The sequence below is a fragment of the Myiozetetes cayanensis genome, unplaced genomic scaffold, assembly GCF_022539395.1.
Source record: "Myiozetetes cayanensis isolate MyiCay16 unplaced genomic scaffold, myiCay2020 scf19, whole genome shotgun sequence".
Taxonomy (NCBI): domain Eukaryota; kingdom Metazoa; phylum Chordata; class Aves; order Passeriformes; family Tyrannidae; genus Myiozetetes; species Myiozetetes cayanensis.
Genome location: NW_026087400.1, coordinates 12,072,408 through 12,092,143, shown reverse-complemented (window position 1 = coordinate 12,092,143; position 19,736 = coordinate 12,072,408). Strand labels below are relative to the sequence as shown.

Below are 19,736 nucleotides of genomic sequence, written 5' to 3'. Positions count from 1 at the left end.
CCAGCCTTGGCATCTCCCTCCGCGCATGCGCGTTCCGTGGCCCCTCCTTCCGCTCGCGTCACTCACGTCGGGGCACGGGGCGGGCTCTCCTCCCCTGCGCTGATTGGGCCACTGCGCTGTCAATCTAGCAGCGGGGCGGGGCGGAGGGGGCGGGGTGTCCAATCACGTGGCGGTCCGCGGGGCCGGCGGCGAGCGGGGCTGGACCGGGGTCTGTGAGGGACGGGCAGGGGGTCAGGGGGGCTCTGAGGACGGGAGAGCTCAGGGGACAGCAGGGCTCTGGGGACGGGAGATCAGGGACCTGGAGCCGGGGAGGGACCCGTCGGGATCGGGGGTCGGGGCACAGTGAGGGGCCGGGGACTGGAGCGGGGGCGCCGGGAGGGGCGAGGGTTCCGGGCGGTCGTGGGTCAGGGCACAGGAGGGGTCTGGCGGCCGGAGGGCAGGGACCGGGACGGGGGTCGGGGCACAGTGTGGGGACCGGAGGGCAGGGACCGGGACGGCGGGGGATCGGGGCACAGTGCGGGGTGTGGGGACCGGAGGGCAGGGACCGGGACGGCGGGGGATCGGGGCACAGTGCGGGGTGTGGGGACCGGAGGCCGGCGAGGGGACAGGCACGGGGGGTGGGGGAGCCGGGGCACAGCGAGGGTAGAGGGGCTCGGGGGCCGCGGGGGGGCGGCCGGGCGGTGACCGCGCTCTCCCCGCAGCGCTGCCATGGCCGCGCCCTGGCAGGACGTGGTGCGGGACGCGGCGGCCGTGCGGGACGCGGCGGCGGTGGCGGTGGACGCGGCGCTGCTGGCGGGGGTGCTGATGCGGACCGGGGAGCAGCCCCTCAGCTCGGATGTGAGTGCCGGGGGTCCCCGAGCCTTTCACAGGGTCACAGCTCACCGCCCATCCCGCTCGTGAGACGACCCTGCTCCCCTTTTCTAGTACAGCTCCCCTTTTCCAGGGAGAGGGACAGATCTGGGAAGGCTTGAGAAGCTGCCGGTTGTGGTGCTGGGAGCCCGTCCCTCTCCCAGCCTCTCACCGCCCATATGGACCTTTGAACCACGGGAGAGGCTCACGGAGGGGCCTCTGCTTTTGGCGTGTTCCCAGCTGCAGTCAGCCTTTGTCCCATACCTGGGACAAGGTGACAGGGATGGAGGTGGCTGATGTGTGGGATTTGCCTGTGGGGAATCCCTGGCGGCTGGCTGGGGTGGGAGGCTCTGTCTGTTGGAGGGGTCTGTTGGAAGTATCCCTGTGCAAAAAGGGAGCCTGAGAAGCCCTGGAGAAGCTGCTTTCAGACGAGCACAAGAGGCAGCTCTTTATCCCCTCTCCAGCTGCCCAGACCTGAGTGCTCTGCTCCCTCCCCATGTGCAGGTGGTGAATTACGCGCCCTTCACGCTGCTCCCCTCTGCGGTGCCACAAGCCTTGTTTGAACAGGCCTATGCTGTTCAGCAGGATTTCAACCTGCTGGTGGATGCCATCAGTCAAAACAAAGAATTCCTGGAGCAGACTCTGGCCAGGTAACGTTTCTGCGTGTTGCATCTTAAGGGAATATTTTAAATGCCAAGGATTTACCACCCTTTGGGCATTCCTGCCTTCCATCGGTTCGTGTCCCACAGGCTGAGGTGGGCAGTCCTGTCCTCAGCAGCAATTGCCTCCTTTGCTGCATTATTTTTCCTAAGATGAATCCCCATCAGGTCTGTGTGCTCGGAGGTCTCCTTGGGCCTCAGAAATTGGGAAATCTGGCCCAGAGCTGACTCCCTGCAATGATCTTCAATGTTACCAGTGTTTCAGGCTTGTGAATTCTTACATGTGAGCTTGTTGGCCCCTGGGCCTTAAATGCAGCTCACTGGAATCTTTGGGTCTCCCCGTCCTGCTGCCTTGCTGCCTGTCCATGGGTGCTGCAGGCTCTCTGGCACCAGGACAGAGCAAAGAAGGCTGTTTTCCAGCATCCTTTTGTTTTGTTAAAGCCTTTGAAGCTGTTTCAGTGCTCGTGCCTGTTCCAGAGCTGGCTGCAGCCAGAGCTTGCTGGGGGGCAGGTTTGTGCCTGTGCTTAAGGAATGCAGCACCTGGGGTTGTGTGTGCTCAGGTGCTCCCTGGAGGTGCTGCTCAGGTAGCTCAGGGGTTTGGGACCCCGAGGAAAAGCCAGACCTACTCCAGCAGGGCAGGGATTTGTAGCCTGACAGGACAGGGAGAATTGGATGAAGCTTGTGAAGCTTCTCTGAACTCTTGTGTGCAGGCACAGGGAGACTTGTGGTTTCTTCCTCTGGCTGCAGAATTCTGCTGTTTCTTTGCCTTTGCTTGTCCCATCTCTGCCCTGCCAGTGAGTCACCTCTGCCTTTTGTGGGGTGAGGCCTTCTGTGGAGTGGCTGTGCTGGGCACGCTGGGGTTGGGTTGTGTGTGGTTTTGCACTGTGCATTCATGGGGAGATGTTTCACAGTGCTGTGGCACTTTGCTTGAGCCCCAGCCCTGCTCCTTGTGCTGGAGAATGTCCCTGCTAAGGGTCTTTTCCTGGGGAAGAGTTCATTTTCTTGTTCCTCTGTGGCAGCATCAGGGAACTGATCTGGTCTGTGTTTCCCTCCAGCACCATCAAGGTCGATGACTTCACAGCTCGACTCTTCAGAATCTACATGCAAGTTCTGGAGGAGGGCTTGGCTCAGGTACCCTGGCAGGGGATCCTGGTGGTCTGTGCCCCTGGGCACTGAGGTGGCACTGCTGGGCTCTGAGCCAGGCTGGTCACTCCCTGCGCTGCCGTGTCTTGTCACAGCCTGCCAGCTCAGGACCTTGCCCTGTTTGACCTGTGCCCTTTGGTTGCTGCTGATGGAAACAGTTAGGCCTGGAGTGGGAGGATTTGATGTGGTTTGTCCTCTGGGAGCCTTGGGAGTGTGCAGGGACGTGTGTCCTGTTAGGAACTGCACCAGAAGCTCCTTTACTCTCCCGAGTGTTGGGAACTCCTCTGGAGCACTGGGAGGGCTCTGGGCCCTGGGCGAGTGGCAGAGCACCCACAGGCATGACTTGCAGAGGATTTTATCAAAATGAAGGTGACAGGACAAGGGGGAATGGATTCAAACTGACAGAGAGTAGGTTTAGATGAGGTGTTAGGAAAAAACTCTTCCCTGTGAGGGTGGGGAGGCCCTGGCACAGGTTGCCCAGAGAAACTGTGGCTGCCCCATCCCTGAAAGTGTCCAAGGCCAGGTTGAACAGGACTTGGAGCAACCTGGGCTAGTGGAAGGTGTGGCAGGGTTGTTGGAATTAGGTGGTTTTCAAGGTCCTTTCCAACCCAAACCATTCTTTGGATCTATGACTGAATCTGCCCTGGGAGGATTTTGAAGTGAGGTCATCAAAGGGATTTGCAGTTAAAGGCAACAGGAGACCCCACCACCCCTTCCTTCTGTTTCAGACTGTGTTTTTAGGCATCAACCGCTCTGATTACATGTTTGACTGTGGGCTGGATGGCACAGCAGCTCTGAAGCAGATAGAAATAAACACCATTGCTGCCAGTTTTGGGGGCCTCACCTCCCGCACGGCCGATGTCCACAGGTAAGGGACCCCTCTGGCACTGCTGCACTCTCTGTCCTCATGTGCTCTCCACGCTCTGCTCCCTTGGTCCAGATGGGGCTGTCGTGGCATTTACAGCTTTTTTTGTTCCGAAGGCTGGTGTTGAAAGTGCTGGGAAAGTCTAAGGAGGCGTCACAGCTGCTGCCCAACAACCCAGCGAAGGGACTGGCCTTGGCAATTGCCAAAGCCTGGGAGCTCTATGGTTCCCAAAGGTAAGGAGAGAGCAGGAGCAGTGCAGGAAGCCTGGATCACAGAGATGAAAAGCTGGTGATCCTGGATGCATGTGCAGGGTTTCTGGGTTTAAAGGTGCCCCTGGTGTCTCTTGCAGTGCTGTGGTGATGTTTCTGGTGGAGGAAATCCAGAGGAACATCTTTGATCAGCGATGTGTAGAAAATGAGCTGTGGAACAGGTAAGGATTGAATTTCCCTGGGATGGAAAAGGTTCAGTTTTAGGAAAGTTTTAGGAAGCAGAGAAAATTGCTGCTTGATCTTGGTGTTTCCCTCAAGGCAGGAAACATATGGTGGGTCCCTAAACAGGGACTGTCCTGGGCTGCAGGATTCCTGTGGCTCCATAGTATAGTCTGGCATTATTTGTGAAAGAACCTACAGATCCTCCTTGTCCATCTGTGATTTCCAGCTCAAGTAACTGTGCCCATCGTGCTGACTGTCCCACTGCTCTGTTGGCAGGAACATCCGCGTGATCCGGAGGCGCTTCAGGGATGTGTTTGAGAAGGGGTCCCTGGATGGCAGCAGGAGGCTGTATATGTGAGTATGAGCCAAGGTGCGCATTCCTGCCCCGTGCCCAGCACGTGGGGCTGCCAGGGGGAATCCTCCACCGAGCCTGGGTGTGTGTTTTGAGTACAAATAGTGACTGTCTGAGGCACCAGTTCTCCCCCGTGCTCCAGGGTGCTGTTTCCTCTTGGAGCTGACGTGGTTTTGTTTTCAGAGTGGTGAGATTTTGCATACACAAAGCTTAATTTCCCTCCCTCAGGCCACAGCCTTCATTGCTCTGTGGGACCTTTACCTCCTCCACATACACCTGCTGTGAACAGCCCTGGCTGATTCAGAGGCTTCCACAGAGCCATTCAGAGCCATTTCCTGTTTACTGCTCATGTGATGCTCTGCCAGAAGGAGCTGGGTGGGGTTGTTAGTGCTGGAGGAGGAAGCATTCCATGTCCTTTTGGGATCTCTTGGGTTTGAACTCGGTGTCTTGCCCGCTCCCTGTGGAGACCAGGACATGCAGATCACAGACTCTTTGAGTGCTGGTAGCTGGTCCCAAGTGTGACATTTGTCCTGTTTCCAGGTAATGTGCTTGGAGCTGTGCAAGCCTGAAGGAAGACACGGTTTCATGCAAATGTTTTTTTTCTGTAGTTAGGTTGGTTTGACCTTTGGTGTCTGTGCTGGGTTTGATTAATGAATACATTTGTCGGGGCTGGATAGTTGAGGGGAAAGTGTATTCCCTGTACTTCCTCCCAGGCACCCTCCCCTCTCAGTGCTGGATTCCTCTGCAGTTCCCCAGCAGCTTCCTGACCCCATGCACAGTTGGTGTGGCCAAAGCTGGGTCTGTGGTGCTCCAGCTGTGCTGACAGCCCAGCCCTGACAAGGTGCTTTTGTGCCTCTTAGGTTGTTGAGGTCCTGCCTGTGCCACCAGAGAAGGACCCTGTTGCCTCCCAGCATCAAGAATCACAGTCACAGAGTGAAGGAAAAGGCCTCTAAGATCGAGTCCAGTCTCTTAACCCAGCACCACCAAACCATGACCCCAAGTGCCACTTCCACACTTTAAATCCCTCCAGGGATGGTGACTCCATCACTGCCCTGGGCAACCTGAGCCACTGCTTGGCCACCTTTTCAGTGAAGAAATTTTCCATAATGTCCAACCTAAACCTCCCCTGGCAAAACTTGGGCCATCTCCTCTGATCCTGTCCCTTGTTCCCTGGGAGCAGAGCCTGACGTTCCCCCCAATCCCCCCTCGCGTCAGGGAGTTGCAGAGAGCAAGAAGGTCCCCCCGAGCCTCCTTTTCTCCAGGCTGAGTCTCCCAAGCCTGGTTATGAGTGGCAAAAACTGCTAGAAAATGTTCTTACCTCCCTGCTGGGCTGGGTGTCAGAATTACTGAGCCTTTGGTTAGAGCACAGGCCAGGTGTCAGCTCCCCGTGTCTCAGGACAGGCCAGCCCAGCTGGGGCTCAGTGCAGAGGTGGCAGGGCCTGCAGTCCTCAGCCAGGAGCAGAACAGCCTGGGGGCTGAGGAAAAGGGGCAAAAGCTTTAACATTTTGCGTGTCTGACCCCGTGGTGCTGGGGATCGGGCAGGGCCTGGCCTGGCTCTGTGAACACTTGTGGTTTCTGTTCCAGAGACAACCAGGAGGTCGCAGTGGTGTACTACAGGGAGGGCTACGTGCCACAGACCTACGACCAGCAGGTCAGTGCCCACCATCCTGCTCGGGGAATCACCCACTGGGAGTTTGAAATGCCCCCTGGTCCCAGGGGCCTGTCCAGGGAAGGGTCAGTCCTGCCCAGCATGGCTGAGAGCACTGGGGAGCTGTGATTCCAGGGAGCACTGGGTGACCCAGGCAGTAAGAAAAATGGGTGTCTTCTTTTCCAGTCACCACCCACAGGGTGGCCTCTTAGTGCAGCACTGAATTGATGCTGCACAATATGGATGTTGGCACCTGCTTTAAAGGGTTTAGACTGGATTACAGATCACTCTCTGTGCTCTCTCAGCACTATGAGGCTGCAGGTAATAATGATACAAAGCAGATCTCGCTGTTGTCTGGAGGTGGCAGCACTGGACAAGCTGGGGAGGGAGAGCTGGCAGAGGCAGTGGATTAGCCTGGCTGTGCTGTTCCCAGAGGTGGGATGAAATCCATGTCCGCTTGTCTGCAGAGCGCTGCTCCCACCCGCCCACCCCTGCCAGCGGGGAGGGAGGAGACAAATCCCCTGTGGATAACTGAACAGAAAAGAGCAGAGAAAACCTCGAGTGCTGTTTTTTTTCCTGACGGGGGTGTTGCTCTGGTTGTGCCCCAGAACTGGGAGGCGCGGCTGCTGCTGGAGCGGTCGCGGGCGGTGAAGTGCCCTGACATTGCCACCCAGCTGGCGGGCACCAAGAAGGTGCAGCAGGAGCTGAGCCGCCCGGGGACGCTGGAGAAGCTGCTGCCCGGCCGCCCCGAGGCTGTGGCTCGGCTGAGAGCCACCTTTGCTGGACTCTATTCCCTGGACGAGGTGAGGAGGAGTGGGGCTGCATCGGGAATGGGCGTGCAGACGTGTGCTTGGCCTGTGTGGTGTTGCTCTTTGGTTCAGGAGGTGAGGGGGCTTTGCTGTGGTCCTGTTAGGTCCCTGTTGATCCTGCTGAGAGGGGCCTCTCAAGGAGCCCCTGCTGCTCCCTGGTGCTTTGCTGTTCAAAAATCCCAGAATTATTCAGGTTGGAAAAGACCTCCAAGGTCATCAAGTCCACCCTGTGCCCAATCCCCACCTTGTCACCCAGCCCAGAGCACTGAGTGCCATGTCCAGTCATTACTTGGACACCTCCAGGGGTGGGGACTCCACCACCTGCCTGGGCAGCCCCTTCCAATGTTTAGCAGCCACTTTCCATGAAGAAATTCTTCCTGAAGTCCACCCTGTTTCCATCCTTTCTTTCCAGGGTGAAGAGGGTGACAAGATAGCTGCCACAGCCATCGCCGACCCCGAACGGTTTGTGCTGAAGCCGCAGCGAGAAGGTGGAGGTACGAGCTGGGCTGGGGCCCTGGATGGTCTGCATTGTGGTTTCTGCTGTACCCAGGAGAGGCAGGAGCTCTGTGCTGGCTCCTGGTCCTGGGCTGAGGGATGAAAGGTGGAGTGGCTTGTGGTTACTCGTAGCCATGGGGATTAGTCATGGCAGTAAGGTAGTGCCGCTCCCGGAGCAGCTCCTGAGGCCCCAGTGCTGGGTGTGGGGAGCCCAGGCAGCACCTGGGGAGGCAAAGGCTGGGTCATTTGGGCTGCTGGGCCACAAAACTGGGGGCAGTGGCTTCTGCTGGGCTGGGAAGTACTTGAGGTGCTGGTTTTGTTGTCAGGGAACAACCTCTACGGTGAAGAGCTCAGGGAGGTTCTGCAGAAGATCAAAGACAGCCCTGAGAGAACCTCCTACATCTTGATGGATAAGATCAAACCCCAGCCAGCACTGAATTACTTGCTGAGGGCCCACAGTCCCCTGCAAGTGTCTGAGTGCATCTCCGAGCTCGGTATCTTCGGTGTCTATGTCAGGTGAGGAACCTGCTCGTGTTCTGGGGGCGCTTCCCTGGTTTTCCCCTCTGTGCTGCCCGAGCACAGCAGCGGGACAGATATCTGGGGAGCTGTAGGTACAGGGGACAGGCATGACTGTTCAGTCTGTGCCCCTGGCAGAGCTCTCTGAGCACGTGTTCAAACACTGAACTGCTGCTCTGAACCTGCTGCCAAACGAGTTGTTGAAAAACCAGAGAGCCTGTGCTGGCAGTCACTGGTGTAACGGCCACGTGGAACCAGCGTGTCTCATCCCTGGGAGCACTTCCCAGGTTCTGGATGCAGCCACATGAAGCCCTGGTGATCTCTGAAATGTCTGAACTGGGTCGTGTTCAACCCTAAATAGCTGCTGCTTTTCTGTGAAACCCTCACAGACCCAGAGAAACGTTCCCATAGCGCTCAAGTCCTTCTCGTACAGTTTTAGGAACAAAGGCGCTCTGGCAGCGTTCAGACCCTGACACTGTCTGTGTGCAGATCCAACCAGAACTGCCAGTGGAGCCCAGGCCCTGTCCAGGATAAATGCCAGGGGCTCTGTGCTCTGCAGGGACTGAGTCCCCCTTTCCTTTGCAGGCAGGGCCAGGAGATGGTGCTGAACAAGGCCGCCGGGCACCTCCTGCGCACCAAGGCCATCCAGCACGCGGACGGCGGCGTGGCCGCCGGGGTGGCCGTGCTGGACACTCCCTACCTGGTGTGAGGAGCTGTGTCCCACCCACCCTCCTCACCCGCTGCCTGAAGAGCTCATCTGCCACAGGGGTTTCTCCGTGGGGTGCACTTGCCAAGGTCTGTTGTGCCGGGAGCTGTGAGGAAGGACTGCGTGGACGCAACTGCTCCAAGGTCCTGTGTGCCAGCGCCTGCTTCTCCTCTGTGATTCCAGCTCCAGGGATAAGGGGTTCCCTTGCTCTGCCTGCCCAGGGGCCCTGCCCCATGCACATCCCAGCTGTGACTGGGCCTGCCTGGGTCTGAGTGTCCCCTGGGGGCAGGGGCGTGTACAGCAAAGGGTGAGGTGCCACAGCAGGCCTTTGTGCTGCTCCCACTTCTGTGCTCCTTGATGCTGCAGCATTTCTGGAGACACACAAAGCCTAGGGAAGGAGAGGAGAAGGGTGGATGTGCGAGTAACAGCCTTCATCTTCACACAGTGCCTCAGTGCTTTCCAGGTTAGACAGGAGAGCCCAGCTCCACATGCCATGGCCCCTCCAGCCCTTGCCATGCTGCTGCTGCTGCTCTGATTCTTACTTTTCCCTGTGCCTGAGGATCCTCATTGTTCCTGCACAAGAGACAGCTGCCCTGGGCAATTTGCCCAATGGTCTTTCCTTGCTTTTGTTTGCTTTTGCTTTGCCCAACTCCAGTTTTGTTGGAGTGGGTGCTCATCTCAAGCAGTGCCTCTGTGCCCCACAAGGCAGGCAGCAGTGCAGAGTCCAGGGCTGCATCTGCTCCCACTGCCTCCCACAGCTCTGTCCAGCAGATCTCACAGGCTGGCATAAGGATCCCTCAACAATGGGGGCAGATCCCAAGGGGATGGTGAATTGGAGCTTTGTGTCACGACCAGCACGTTATTAAACCCTGAATCCCCCCAGGCTTGTGCCAGCGCATCCCACTGCAAGATCATCTTCCCAGGGAGCCCTGACCTTGGAAATAGTCCTGCTGGGATGTAGGGCAGGCTGAGACTGGGAGTTCTGTGGCAAGGAAGCCAAGGAATTGCAGGAGAGGCTGGGCAGGCACAGCTGCAGCACCTTATTGTGGGACCAGCACCAGCAGACAGATATCTCCCTCCAGGTTTCATGGATCAATGGGAACAGCTCAGCAGTGGAGGGACAGGGAGGAGCGTGGGCTCCTGCTCAAAGTGTTTTGCCTCTTCCTTCAGCTCCTCTTCCTCCTCAGCCCTAAAAGCTGCACCTTTCTGGCAGTGAAGAGCCCAGGCAGCCTCAGCCCGACCCTGTCAGTGACAGAGAAGCAGCACAGAGCCAGAATTCCTGGAGAATGGATGTGCTGGCTCATGGCATCAACCACCCATCAGTCACCTGGGGAACAAGCCCTCTTGTGCCTGTGTGACTGATCCTGGGATTCCTGGAGGCTTTTTGGGGGATTGATTACTCCCAGCCAGAGATTAAAAGGAATGTGCAATCTGACCACGCTGCTTGTGCCAGGTTTGTGTGAGCCCAGGTGTGCAGATATCCCCATGGCTGTGCCTGGGTGGGGACCAGAGTTTCTGCCCTTGCCCCAGCTGACATTAACAGCCTGTAAATCCCAGTCATGGAAAAACATCCTGCTGGCAGGAACCTGCCTCTCCCCATCCCCAAAAGCCAACCCTGGTTATGGCACGGCTGCTCCAACAGCACTGAGCACCCCTGTCTCCCCCAGACTCAACCCACACACCCTCTAAGCCTGTTTCCATTTTGTTTTCTTGAATTTTATTTCATTTTGCATGAAATTCTCGCTGTTTCCAGCCAAAAATTACACAGCTGACAAAAAAAAAGTAACAGAGGAGCAGCGAGGATGTGGGAATCCTTGTCACCAAGGTGGCACAATCCAGAGGTACAGAGCTGAGGGCAGGTGGGACACCGGCAGGCACCCAGGGTACAGGTGACACAAGTGCTGTGCCAGTGAGAGCAGCAGGGAGGGAGTGAGATTTGGGACTTGGCTGACAGCCCAGCAACACCTGCCCTGAGCCCCCCACCCCAGAGGCAGCTGCCTCCTTCTCCTCCCCAGCCCAAAGGCAGCTCAGGTTGCAGGTAAAGCCTGTTACACTGGCTCTCACCAAAACAGTTGCTGCAGCAAGTTTTAAAGCCCATTTCTCCTTTGGTTTAAGTGCAAAATCAAGTGGTTCACATGCAGTTTTCATACAGACATTGCAAAGGAGGTATCGGCCCCAGCTCAGCCGCGGCCGGAGTTCAGTGTCCTTCACTGGAGGAAGGATGGCTTTGGCAGGACCCTGGTGGTGTTCAGGCTCAGGGAAAGATGGTTGGGGGTCTTTCTTTAGCTCTCAGCATCATACAGCCGTGTCAGATGTGAGCAAACACTAACTTTGAACATCTCCCACCGTTTTGTCCTGGTGAGGAAATGTGGGACTCGCACAGCCCTGCCTGCCTTGGCTTCTCTGCTGTATCAGCGGTCGTGGTGCCTGCCTGGGTCACCTGCCATGGGAAAGGTGCCTCTGCCTGGCTGCTTCCCCACCATCCTTTGGTGTAACAACCCCCAGTCCTCCCCCAGGAAGCAAAGGGAGCATCCAGCTGTGAGGTGGTGGCAGCAGGGCAGGTGGAAATTGTGCTCCATGGAGCTTTTCCCCAAGGTTTTTCCCCTCCATGGCTCCCTGTAGTGCCCATGGCCAGTGCAAGACCCACAACACAGGTAGGAAGCAGCAGATCTTGTTATCCAATTGCTCTAAAACCTGTTTAAAGCCCAGAGCTCCCTTAAGCCTTGCCCCACTCCAGGCTCCAGGACCGCTGTTGGCAGCAGGCTTGGACAGTGGGTGCAAGACAAGCTGAGCTGTGCAGTGATGATGTGAGAGTGTTTTCAGTGCTCCTACAGTTTGCAGCACCCCAAGGAGAAGGGGAAGCTTATCAGGTGTGTGGGCAGTGGTGGATGCACCTCCCTGGCCTACCTGCACTGAGCAACTCCAGCACCACTTCCCCTCCAGCCCCCAAAGTTCCTCCCCACTGTGCACAAGGTGCCAGGACCCCTCAATTACATAAAGTTAATTAACACCCTCTACCGCCCCCAAAAAATTAAATTAAAATCAAAAACGAGGTGCTGCAAAAAGGGAGGAGGGTGAATCCCTCTGTGCTGAACCTCAGATGTCTGATATCCATCTGGAACACGAGGGACACCCTCCTGCAGGGCATGGACACGGCCTCTCCAGAGCCAGATCTCCTCATCCCGAACATCGGTACATTCAATTCAGCAGGTGCAGGTTCCCTTCCCGGGCAGGCAGTGGTTGTTTGAGGGACCTGCTCGTCAGGACACTGCTGCTGCTGCCACAGTCCTGCTCAGCAGGGACAGGCCCTGCTGCTACTGCTTCGTGTCACACCTGCTGTTGAAGAGGTGTTTTATGATGCCCGGGTCTGCCAAGGTGGAGATGTCCCCCAGGTCTTGGTCGTTTTTGGCAATCTTCCTTAATATCCGTCTGGTGATCTTCCCTGGAACGACAGCCGTGAGAGGGAAGCAGGGATCAGAGTCATTGAACAGTTTGGGTTGGAAGGGGCCTTAAAGATCATCCAGTTCCACTCCCTGCCACAGGCAGGGACACCTTCCCCTAGCCCAGGTTGCTCCAAGCCCTGTCCAACCTGGCCTTGGACACTTGCAGGGATGGGGCAGCCACAGCTTCTCTGGGCAACCTGTGCCAGGGCCTGCCCACCCTCACAGGGAAGAGCTTCTTCCTTATATCCATCCCATCTGCCTTCCACCAGTGTAAAACCTTGTCCTGTCACTATCTGCCCATATAACAAGTCCCTTTTCCCTAGAAGTCAGGATCTCTCCAGCATCCTTAGCAGGAGTGGGGAGTACAAAGACCCGCACTGAGGTTGCTACCCACTAATTTGAGTGGCCCTGGACAAGCAATGAAGGGCTGATGTCCCTCCACTGGCAGGAACCGTCCAGTCCCCCCCAGCAGCACCACTGGCCCCTTACCTGAGCGGGTTTTGGGCAGGCTGGGGGCATATTGGATGTAATCAGGTGTTGCTATCGGTCCGATTTTTTCTCTGACTGCAAGAAAGGAGATATTTTCATTGTAGGGATGAGGAGATACCACACATCCTCTCCAGTCAGGAAGGCCAGCTTAAGGCACAGCGAGCCCAGCTCTGGGGGCACCTGGCAGGGCAGTGCTTAGGGCTGCTGCACCGGAGCCTCTGCCCTGTGGGAGGGGGCTGCAAGACCTGCAATGCCAGCAGGGCCATAAGCACATCTTCCCAGTGGCAAAAGCACACACTTTCATCTCCCAGAAACCTCTACAATGGTTACACCAACCACTGTGAGTATTTTAACAGAGCAGCGAGTGATTCGCTGTTGGGTTCCCACAGAGAAGCTGCCACGGGTCCGTTTTGTGTATTAAATGCTCCAGTTTGCTGTGGCAATGCAAGAGGTCCCTTGAGACTGGAGCACAAACACCCAGAGCAGCCCAAGGATCCCCACAGCAAGCCCCAGTGTGCCAGAGGGAGCTCTGCTGCAAACAAAAGCCTGCTGAGCACCCCAGTCCCTCCCAGGGCTGCCGGCTCCCACGAGGCACAGAAGGCATCACATGAGCAGCCAAAGGCTGGCAGAACTAATTTTAGTCTTGGCCAGCCGTGCTCTCTAATCAAGGGGGCACCTTGTCACAGTTGTCCCCGCTGCATTCCCCAGACCACACGAACCTCGTGCAGCACCCAAGCCCGTAACCCCTCCACCCCCTGCCCAGCCTCCCAAATATTTGGCTGCCGCTACCTTGTTTTTTCAGCTCATCCATCAGGTTCTGGGTGAACTCGTGGCCCTCCCTCAGGGTCACGAAGCAGTAGAGGCACTCTCCCTTCAGGGGGTGGGGGTGACTGACCACCGCAGCCTCTGCCACGGCCCCGTGCTCCAGCAGGGCCGACTCCACCTCCGCCGTGCTCAGCAAGTGGCCTGGAAGCAAGGGGAGGCAGCGCTTTACTGATCGGCAGGAAGAGGTCCGCGGGTGGAAAAGGCCCTGAACTACAGGTTTGAGAGCATCAGCTTGATTTGCTTGAGAAGAGGTAACAGCTGGAGGGAGAAACTCCTTCCAGCCGTGCTCGGAAAGCTGCCAGGTATCACTCGCCCGCAGAGCGAGGACACGCCCCCTGGCTGCTCCCACCACACCTTTAGGCTTTTAACAGATCATGGACAGGCCCCAGCCGTGGGATTAAACAGAGCACAAGATGAGGAGGAGCTGGACTGGGCAAGAGGAGATCTGATCAGCTGGGAGGTGCAGAGTCTGGATCTGCAGAGTCCGGGTTCCAGCTCATTGCTGTGGGGAGGTTGGATGACACTCCACATTTTGGGATAGGGCCACGACTCACTCCTGTACACTCTGCTCCTGTTCCTGTGCTCTGAGATCCCACCCTGGCACTGCTGTCACAGGAAGGTGGTCAACTCCCAGAGCGATCAGCTGGTGCAGGATCAAGCACTGCTGGTCAGATGAAAGGATCTGGTTTGATCCAGGGACAAGGACAGCAGCATCTCAGAGCTGGCAGGACACACCTGCAAGCTACAGCCTCCAGGGAAGGAGGGAGGGAGCCATTAAATACAGTGTATGGAAAATGATGGGCTGAGAAGCAGCTGAATCTCAAAGACTCAGTCAAAGGAGGTGGGAGAATCTCCACCTCTGTGGACAGAGCTCCAAGCAGCCTGATCCAGCTTTGAGATTAGCCCTCCATGGAGCAGCAGGCTGGATTAGGAACCATGTGGTCCTGCCCAACCCCTGTGATCCTAAATCCTTCAGCACAGAGGTACTGTGGCTGGTTACAGAAGGTTCCTTCCCTCCAGTGGGTTGTCTCCAGGGGAAGTGACGCAGAAATTCACCAAGTCACAGCCTCATCTGTCCCTGGAATAACCCTGACCCAGCAATTCCAACCACCTTGAGGACACACTGCTGGGCAGAGACACGGACGCAGGACCATCCCCCATAAACCAGGTACCTTCTGTAACCAGTGTCACAAACAGATGCACAAGTGTCCCCCACACACAGCAAGGTGTCAGAAAGCACAACTGCTTACCAGAAACATTCAACATGTCATCAATTCGCCCCGTGATCCAGTAATAACCATCTTTATCTCTCCTGCAACCTAAGAATAGGCAGAAACAACAGCGTGAGGCAGCAGTGCCAGCCCCTGGAGCAATTGATAAGGGACTCTGAGGGCAGCACATGGCAAGGTCTCAACACATGTGGACCATCTCACCATCTCCTGTCACGTAGTACCCAGGGAACTTCTTGAAGTAGACGGTTTCGAACTGCTGGTGCTTCCCGTACAGCGAGCGCATGATCCCCGGCCAGGGCTGCTTGAACACCTGGTGGGGAAAACACACACCTGGGGCACAGAGAGCCAAACCAACCACCCAGGTTTGCACCACGGTGACAGAGATGCCGGAGAGCAGCACTCAGACACCTGCTGCCCACGGCAAATCCACTGGGAAAGTCTTGCCAGGCTTGGCAAGGGGGAAGGAGCTTGGCTGAGGTGTTCCCGTCCTCCTGCCTTGCCCACAAGTGCATTTAGTGATCAGCTGAACAGTTTGTAAAAGCTCCCATCCACTTATGGCACTGGGGAGAGTGTTTCCACCACCCACTGGAGCCCCTTGTGTGGACACAGAACTAGTGGATAATCATTAAGGTTTGAAAAGACCTTTAGGATCATCAAGTCCAACTGTCAACCCACCACCTCCACATTCACCACTAAACCACACCCTCAAGTGCCACATCCACACGTTTTTTGGACACTTCCAGGGACGGTGACTCTACCCCTTCCCTGGGCAAAAAGATGCGTGTGTGCTACCAGGAGTGTCCCAGAGCTGATGGGGAAAGCACAAAGGGAGGGTGGGAAGGTCAGCCCTTCCTTACCAGGTAACCTTCTGCCTCTCCTTCCAGCTCTTCCCCTGACTCGCTCAAGATGGCAGGAACCACACCAAAGAAGGGGAATGTCTGCAATGGAGGAGCAAGGAGACATGGAGGTGAGCCCACACATCAAACCCCTGTGAACCAGAGGGAGCAGGAGGTAGGGCAAGGGCAGCTTTGGAGAGGCTGTGATACATGGAACCTGTGTGTGCAGGGGGACAGGCCTGGGATTTTGGGTTGTGGTTACCTCCCCAGAAGTACCACAGTCCCACCACCCACTTGGCAGGCTGCAACCACCCAGCCATGGTACAGACAGGGCCTTGCTGAGGCTCCTGGGGAGCCCTCCCTGCCCCTGGGGAGGAGAACACAAGTACTCACAGCAGAGCCTGGCTTCATGGGGGTGGCAGCAGGAAGGGGTGTCAGCATGTGGCCTCCCTGCAAAGAGAGGCAAAACCAAGTGAGAGTGGGCACTGCCAGCCCGTCCCACAGCTGTCAGCATCAGCTTGGTCACATCACATCCCAGTCAGGCACAGGCTGCTTGGCAGGGGTGGAGATGGGGCCTTGGGAGGGATATGGCAGGGGACACAGAGCCTTTTTCTGGGCGCAAAACTTCAGAGGTGCTATGGAAGAAAGAGAGAGGGAGGAGAGCAGGGTCCAAGTAGACCTTGGAAGAGACTCTTTGGAGGGAAAGGTCTCCCCTTGGAGCCTGTTTGAGGTCCAGGAAAGGAAGAGAAGCAGAGCCACCACTCGCAGGCCATACCAGAGTCTCCCGGGCAAGCCAAACAAGTGGTCCCCACAGACCCAAAAACACACTATGGCAACACCTGCAAAGAGACCCTGCGGGGAGCATGAGGGAGGGAGAGGTGGCAGGGACCCCCCAGTGAGGACTCACCGTCTCTGTCTGCCAGAAGGTGTCCACGATGGGACACCTCTCCTCTCCCACCACGCGGTAGTACCACAGCCAGGCCTCGGGGTTGATGGGCTCGCCCACGGTCCCCAGCACCTTCAGGGACTTCCTGCTGTGCCTGCAGAGAGGAGGGGCTGGCAGGGGCTCAGCAGGCCATGGAGAGCAGCAGCGGTGAGCCCACTGCACAGCAGAGCCTGCAGGAACCCCTGGGCTACCCAAAATGTACGGGGGCCTTCCAGGCACAGTTCAGAGCCTTCTCAGCTCTTTTCCACAGGGGACAAACGGAGACCTTGGTTATTCTGGCATCTCCCAGTCAGCTCTGCTGTGGCACAGCCAGAGCCAGGTATCCCTGTGCCACGGGGACTCACTTTTTGACTGGCTCCTCCCCGTACTTCATCAGCAGCCGGATGGCCGTGGGTGCTGTGTAGAACTTGGTCACCTTGTACTTGTCAACCACGCTCCACATTCGCCCGACGTCCGGGTAGGTGGGGACACCTTCAAACTGAGAGGGCACGGGGCAGTGACACAGCTGTTCCTCACTGCTCCCCACCTGCAGCACCTGCCCAAGCAGGAGGAGCCACAGTGCAGCTGGACCCTGGCAGGAATGCCCATAGGAATGGCAGGGGCACCACACACTGAAACCAGCCAAGCTCGGGGACACCCCTTACTGCTTCCTTAGGATGGATCTGGCATCACCCCAGCCCCAGATGTCCCCTGACACCCCCTTGCAACACTTGGAGGGCCACCACAGTGACACAGTCCCACCAGCACAAATGCCCACATGGGAAAGGTGAGAGGTCCAATCACAGTGACAGAACCACAACCCAAAGTACCAAGAACCCCAAAAAGGCCTTCCACCAAAACAACAGTGGTTTTGCTGCTTGCATTTCCCTGGGCCAGGTCTCTGGCTCCCTGATCTTTATGTAAGAAGTTCCACTGCTAAGGGAGAAGCAGACACAGGAGTTAAACAGCAGGTTGTCAAATCAGCATCAGCAGGGAAAGCATCACTCCCTGATCCAGCTTTTGCATTACCCCCCAGCAGCCCTGGCTCCACCGGCTTGTACTTTTAAGGGAAAGAAGCAGGGGAGCATTTGAAAAATTAATCACCCAAAAGCAACACACAAACTGAGCAGCGACCAAGCTCCCTCACAGAGCACAGGGCATTGCCCACCACCACAGAGCAGTGCAGGGATGCAGCTCAGCACCACCATCTGCACTCTGCTGGAGAGGCAGCACCCAGCACTTACTAACACACTGGTTGCCCCGTTTGCCAGGGGTCCATAGGTGAGGTAGGAATGGCCCGTTATCCACCCAATGTCGGCCGTGCACCAGTACACATCCTCGGGCTGGTAATCAAACACGTACTTGAAGGAGGTGGCCACAAAAATCATGTATCCACCCACAGTGTGCAGCACACCCTGTGAGGAGAAGGCACATAAGAGTCAGGGAGAGCTCCCACCTGAGTCTGAGCCCTCCCAGGCCAAGCTGAGCATCACTGGGCTCCAACAGCAGCTGAGCAGGAATGGCCAGCACAGCCTCTTTCCCAAGAGGTTCCTCCTCCTACTGGGGCCTCCCACTGTGACCCTCGCCATTTCCCCAGCTCTGGTGTTACTGTGGCCCAGCCTGTCCCATGGCAGGGAGCTGGGAACACACCTTGGGTTTTCCAGTGGAGCCGCTGGTGTAGAGGATGAAGAGCTCGTCCTCGGCGTCGCACCACTCGGGCTCACACTCAGTGCTGGCACTGCCCATCAGCTCGTGCCACCACGTGTCCACAGCTGGGTCCCAGGGGGTCTGAGGAGAGCAGGAGATTAGAAACAGGCTTGCCCAAAAGCCAGAGAGGGAGGACAAGGAGTGCAGCCCCAACCTTGCCCCGCTCATGGGCCATCGAGAGGGATGTTCACAGCACAGCCCGATGCAAACCATGCATCAGGGCCACAGCTCCCACTCCACAAGCTCCTTTTCTCAGCACACAGCCACGAGGAAAACCTTTAAACACGGTCTGGCTGCAAGACCTGAAGCAGAGTGTCCAAACCACAGGTCACGGCAACGGATCCCTCTGGGCAGCGGCAGCACCAGGAGAGGCCCTGCAGCAGCAGCTGCTCTGGGCTCTCCCCAAAACCAGGCTCCTCCTGCTCTCTGGGGCTGCCCCAGCCCCACAGCAAAGCAGCAAGCACAGCCACACAGCCACCTGTCCCACACACCCTGCAGGGACCCCCACAGCAGCACGGCCCGAGACAAACAGGGACACGGTGGGCTCACATTGCCTGGCCCTGCTGACCCAAAACAGCCTGTTCTCTGCATTTTAAGGTAATTACCCTGATAAGAAGCGACTGCTCCAATGCAGAGCCACCCAGTACTGGCTGCCTGAAGGTGACAGAGCCACCAGTGCTTGTGGTTGACGGGCAGAGGTCACCCTGAGGGTTGTGCTGCCTGCCCACCTCTGCAGGGTAGCACAGTTCAGGCCAAGACTCAACTCCCTCTGGCCTTCTCACCTTTCCTCAGAGCAGCCTGGGGGGCAACTGAGCAGGCAACACTCCCCAGCCTGAGCTCAGGCCTCCACTTCCCACACCTCTGTGAGAGCAGGTACCTGCACACGCCCTCCTTGCAGAGCTGGAGCTCCCACAGCTCCCTCAGCTGGGTGCACAGAGGCACAAAGAGCAGCCAGGGGGTCTCTCTGCAGCCCTGAAGAAGTTCATGTGCCATTTGGGCACTGGGACCCCCCAGCCCAGCACGCAGCTCCTGCACACGTGGTGCAGGAACACCAGCAGCTCGACGGCTCGGCACAGCTGAGCCCACCTGGAAAGCTTTCACGGACCCCCAGGGCTCCTGGCTTTACCTGGAGTAAAGTCTGTCCCACCAGCAAGGCACCAGGTAAACGAGCCCAAGACAGGCTCACACCAGCCCATCCAACAGTTGCCTCTTCAAGGAGAGGAGCACTCAGCTTCCTCTGCCCCACGAGGAGGTCAGACCCACGGCACAGCCCCTGAGGCCAGGCCTGCCTCTGCCTGCCTGCTCTGGGGTCCTGAGGCCACAGCTCCTTGGATGAGGGAGGCAGAGCCCACACGCTGGCTCTGGAGCTCCAGGTTTGCTGCCTGTGGCCAGGAAGCTGCAGGTGATCCCTGCCAGCCTCGCCCCAGAAGTGTGTTCCGAGAGCTGCTTTGGAAAGGCAGAGTGTCCTCCACCCTCACTGGGACAGCACATCCCAGTGGCCCTGCACTTGGGGGGTTCTGGGTGTGGATTTGTTCCTGGCAGCAGTTGGTGGCACTGCATTCACCCCCACACCGTGGGCAGCTCCAGCAAGCAGCGGTGGGATCTGTCACTAACATGCACCTGCTACCCCGGGTTAGGAGGGCACGTGTGGCCGTGCAGCCGGAGCAGTTAGGGAGGTGGGGAGCTGGAGGGGAAGCAGAGGGGAGGTGCCAAAAAGAGGAAGGCAGTGCTGTGTGTAAATACCTTGGGATGGAGTCTCTGTGAACTCTCAGCCTTTTTTTCCTGTTAAAAATCCACAAAGAAGGA

At 57.4% G+C, this 19,736-nt stretch overlaps 2 protein-coding genes across 3 annotated transcripts in view; one reads left to right on the top strand and one right to left on the bottom strand.

Annotated features, from left to right (window-relative positions):
* The first annotated feature begins 686 nt into the window (after nt 1-686).
* GSS (glutathione synthetase) lies at nt 687-9,908 on the top strand. Its single transcript, XM_050313577.1, has 12 exons — nt 687-837; nt 1,354-1,499; nt 2,564-2,639; nt 3,380-3,519; nt 3,633-3,749; nt 3,866-3,946; nt 4,224-4,301; nt 5,884-5,950; nt 6,556-6,750; nt 7,169-7,250; nt 7,578-7,767; nt 8,353-9,908. Exons 1-12 carry the CDS (start codon nt 709-711, stop codon nt 8,474-8,476), a joined length of 1,425 nt encoding a protein of 474 aa, XP_050169534.1. The 5' UTR covers nt 687-708; the 3' UTR covers nt 8,477-9,908.
* A 259-nt stretch (nt 9,909-10,167) lies between these two features.
* The window catches only part of ACSS2 (acyl-CoA synthetase short chain family member 2), a 30,440-nt gene continuing 20,871 nt past the window's right edge, over nt 10,168-19,736 (bottom strand). The window contains exons 8-19 of one of the 2 annotated variants that reach the window (XM_050313573.1): nt 19,674-19,712; nt 17,874-18,011; nt 17,468-17,638; nt 16,589-16,722; nt 16,206-16,338; nt 15,692-15,748; nt 15,320-15,400; nt 14,664-14,772; nt 14,481-14,549; nt 13,195-13,371; nt 12,406-12,480; nt 10,168-11,915 (exon numbers count right to left, since the gene is read on the bottom strand). In XM_050313573.1, coding sequence (XP_050169530.1) covers nt 11,788-11,915; nt 12,406-12,480; nt 13,195-13,371; nt 14,481-14,549; nt 14,664-14,772; nt 15,320-15,400; nt 15,692-15,748; nt 16,206-16,338; nt 16,589-16,722; nt 17,468-17,638; nt 17,874-18,011; nt 19,674-19,712 — 1,311 coding nt within the window. In that variant the 3' untranslated portion in view covers nt 10,168-11,787. The remainder of the gene's footprint in view (nt 11,916-12,405; nt 12,481-13,194; nt 13,372-14,480; nt 14,550-14,663; nt 14,773-15,319; nt 15,401-15,691; nt 15,749-16,205; nt 16,339-16,588; nt 16,723-17,467; nt 17,639-17,873; nt 18,012-19,673; nt 19,713-19,736) is intronic. The other variant, XM_050313574.1, reaches the window with a different exon arrangement.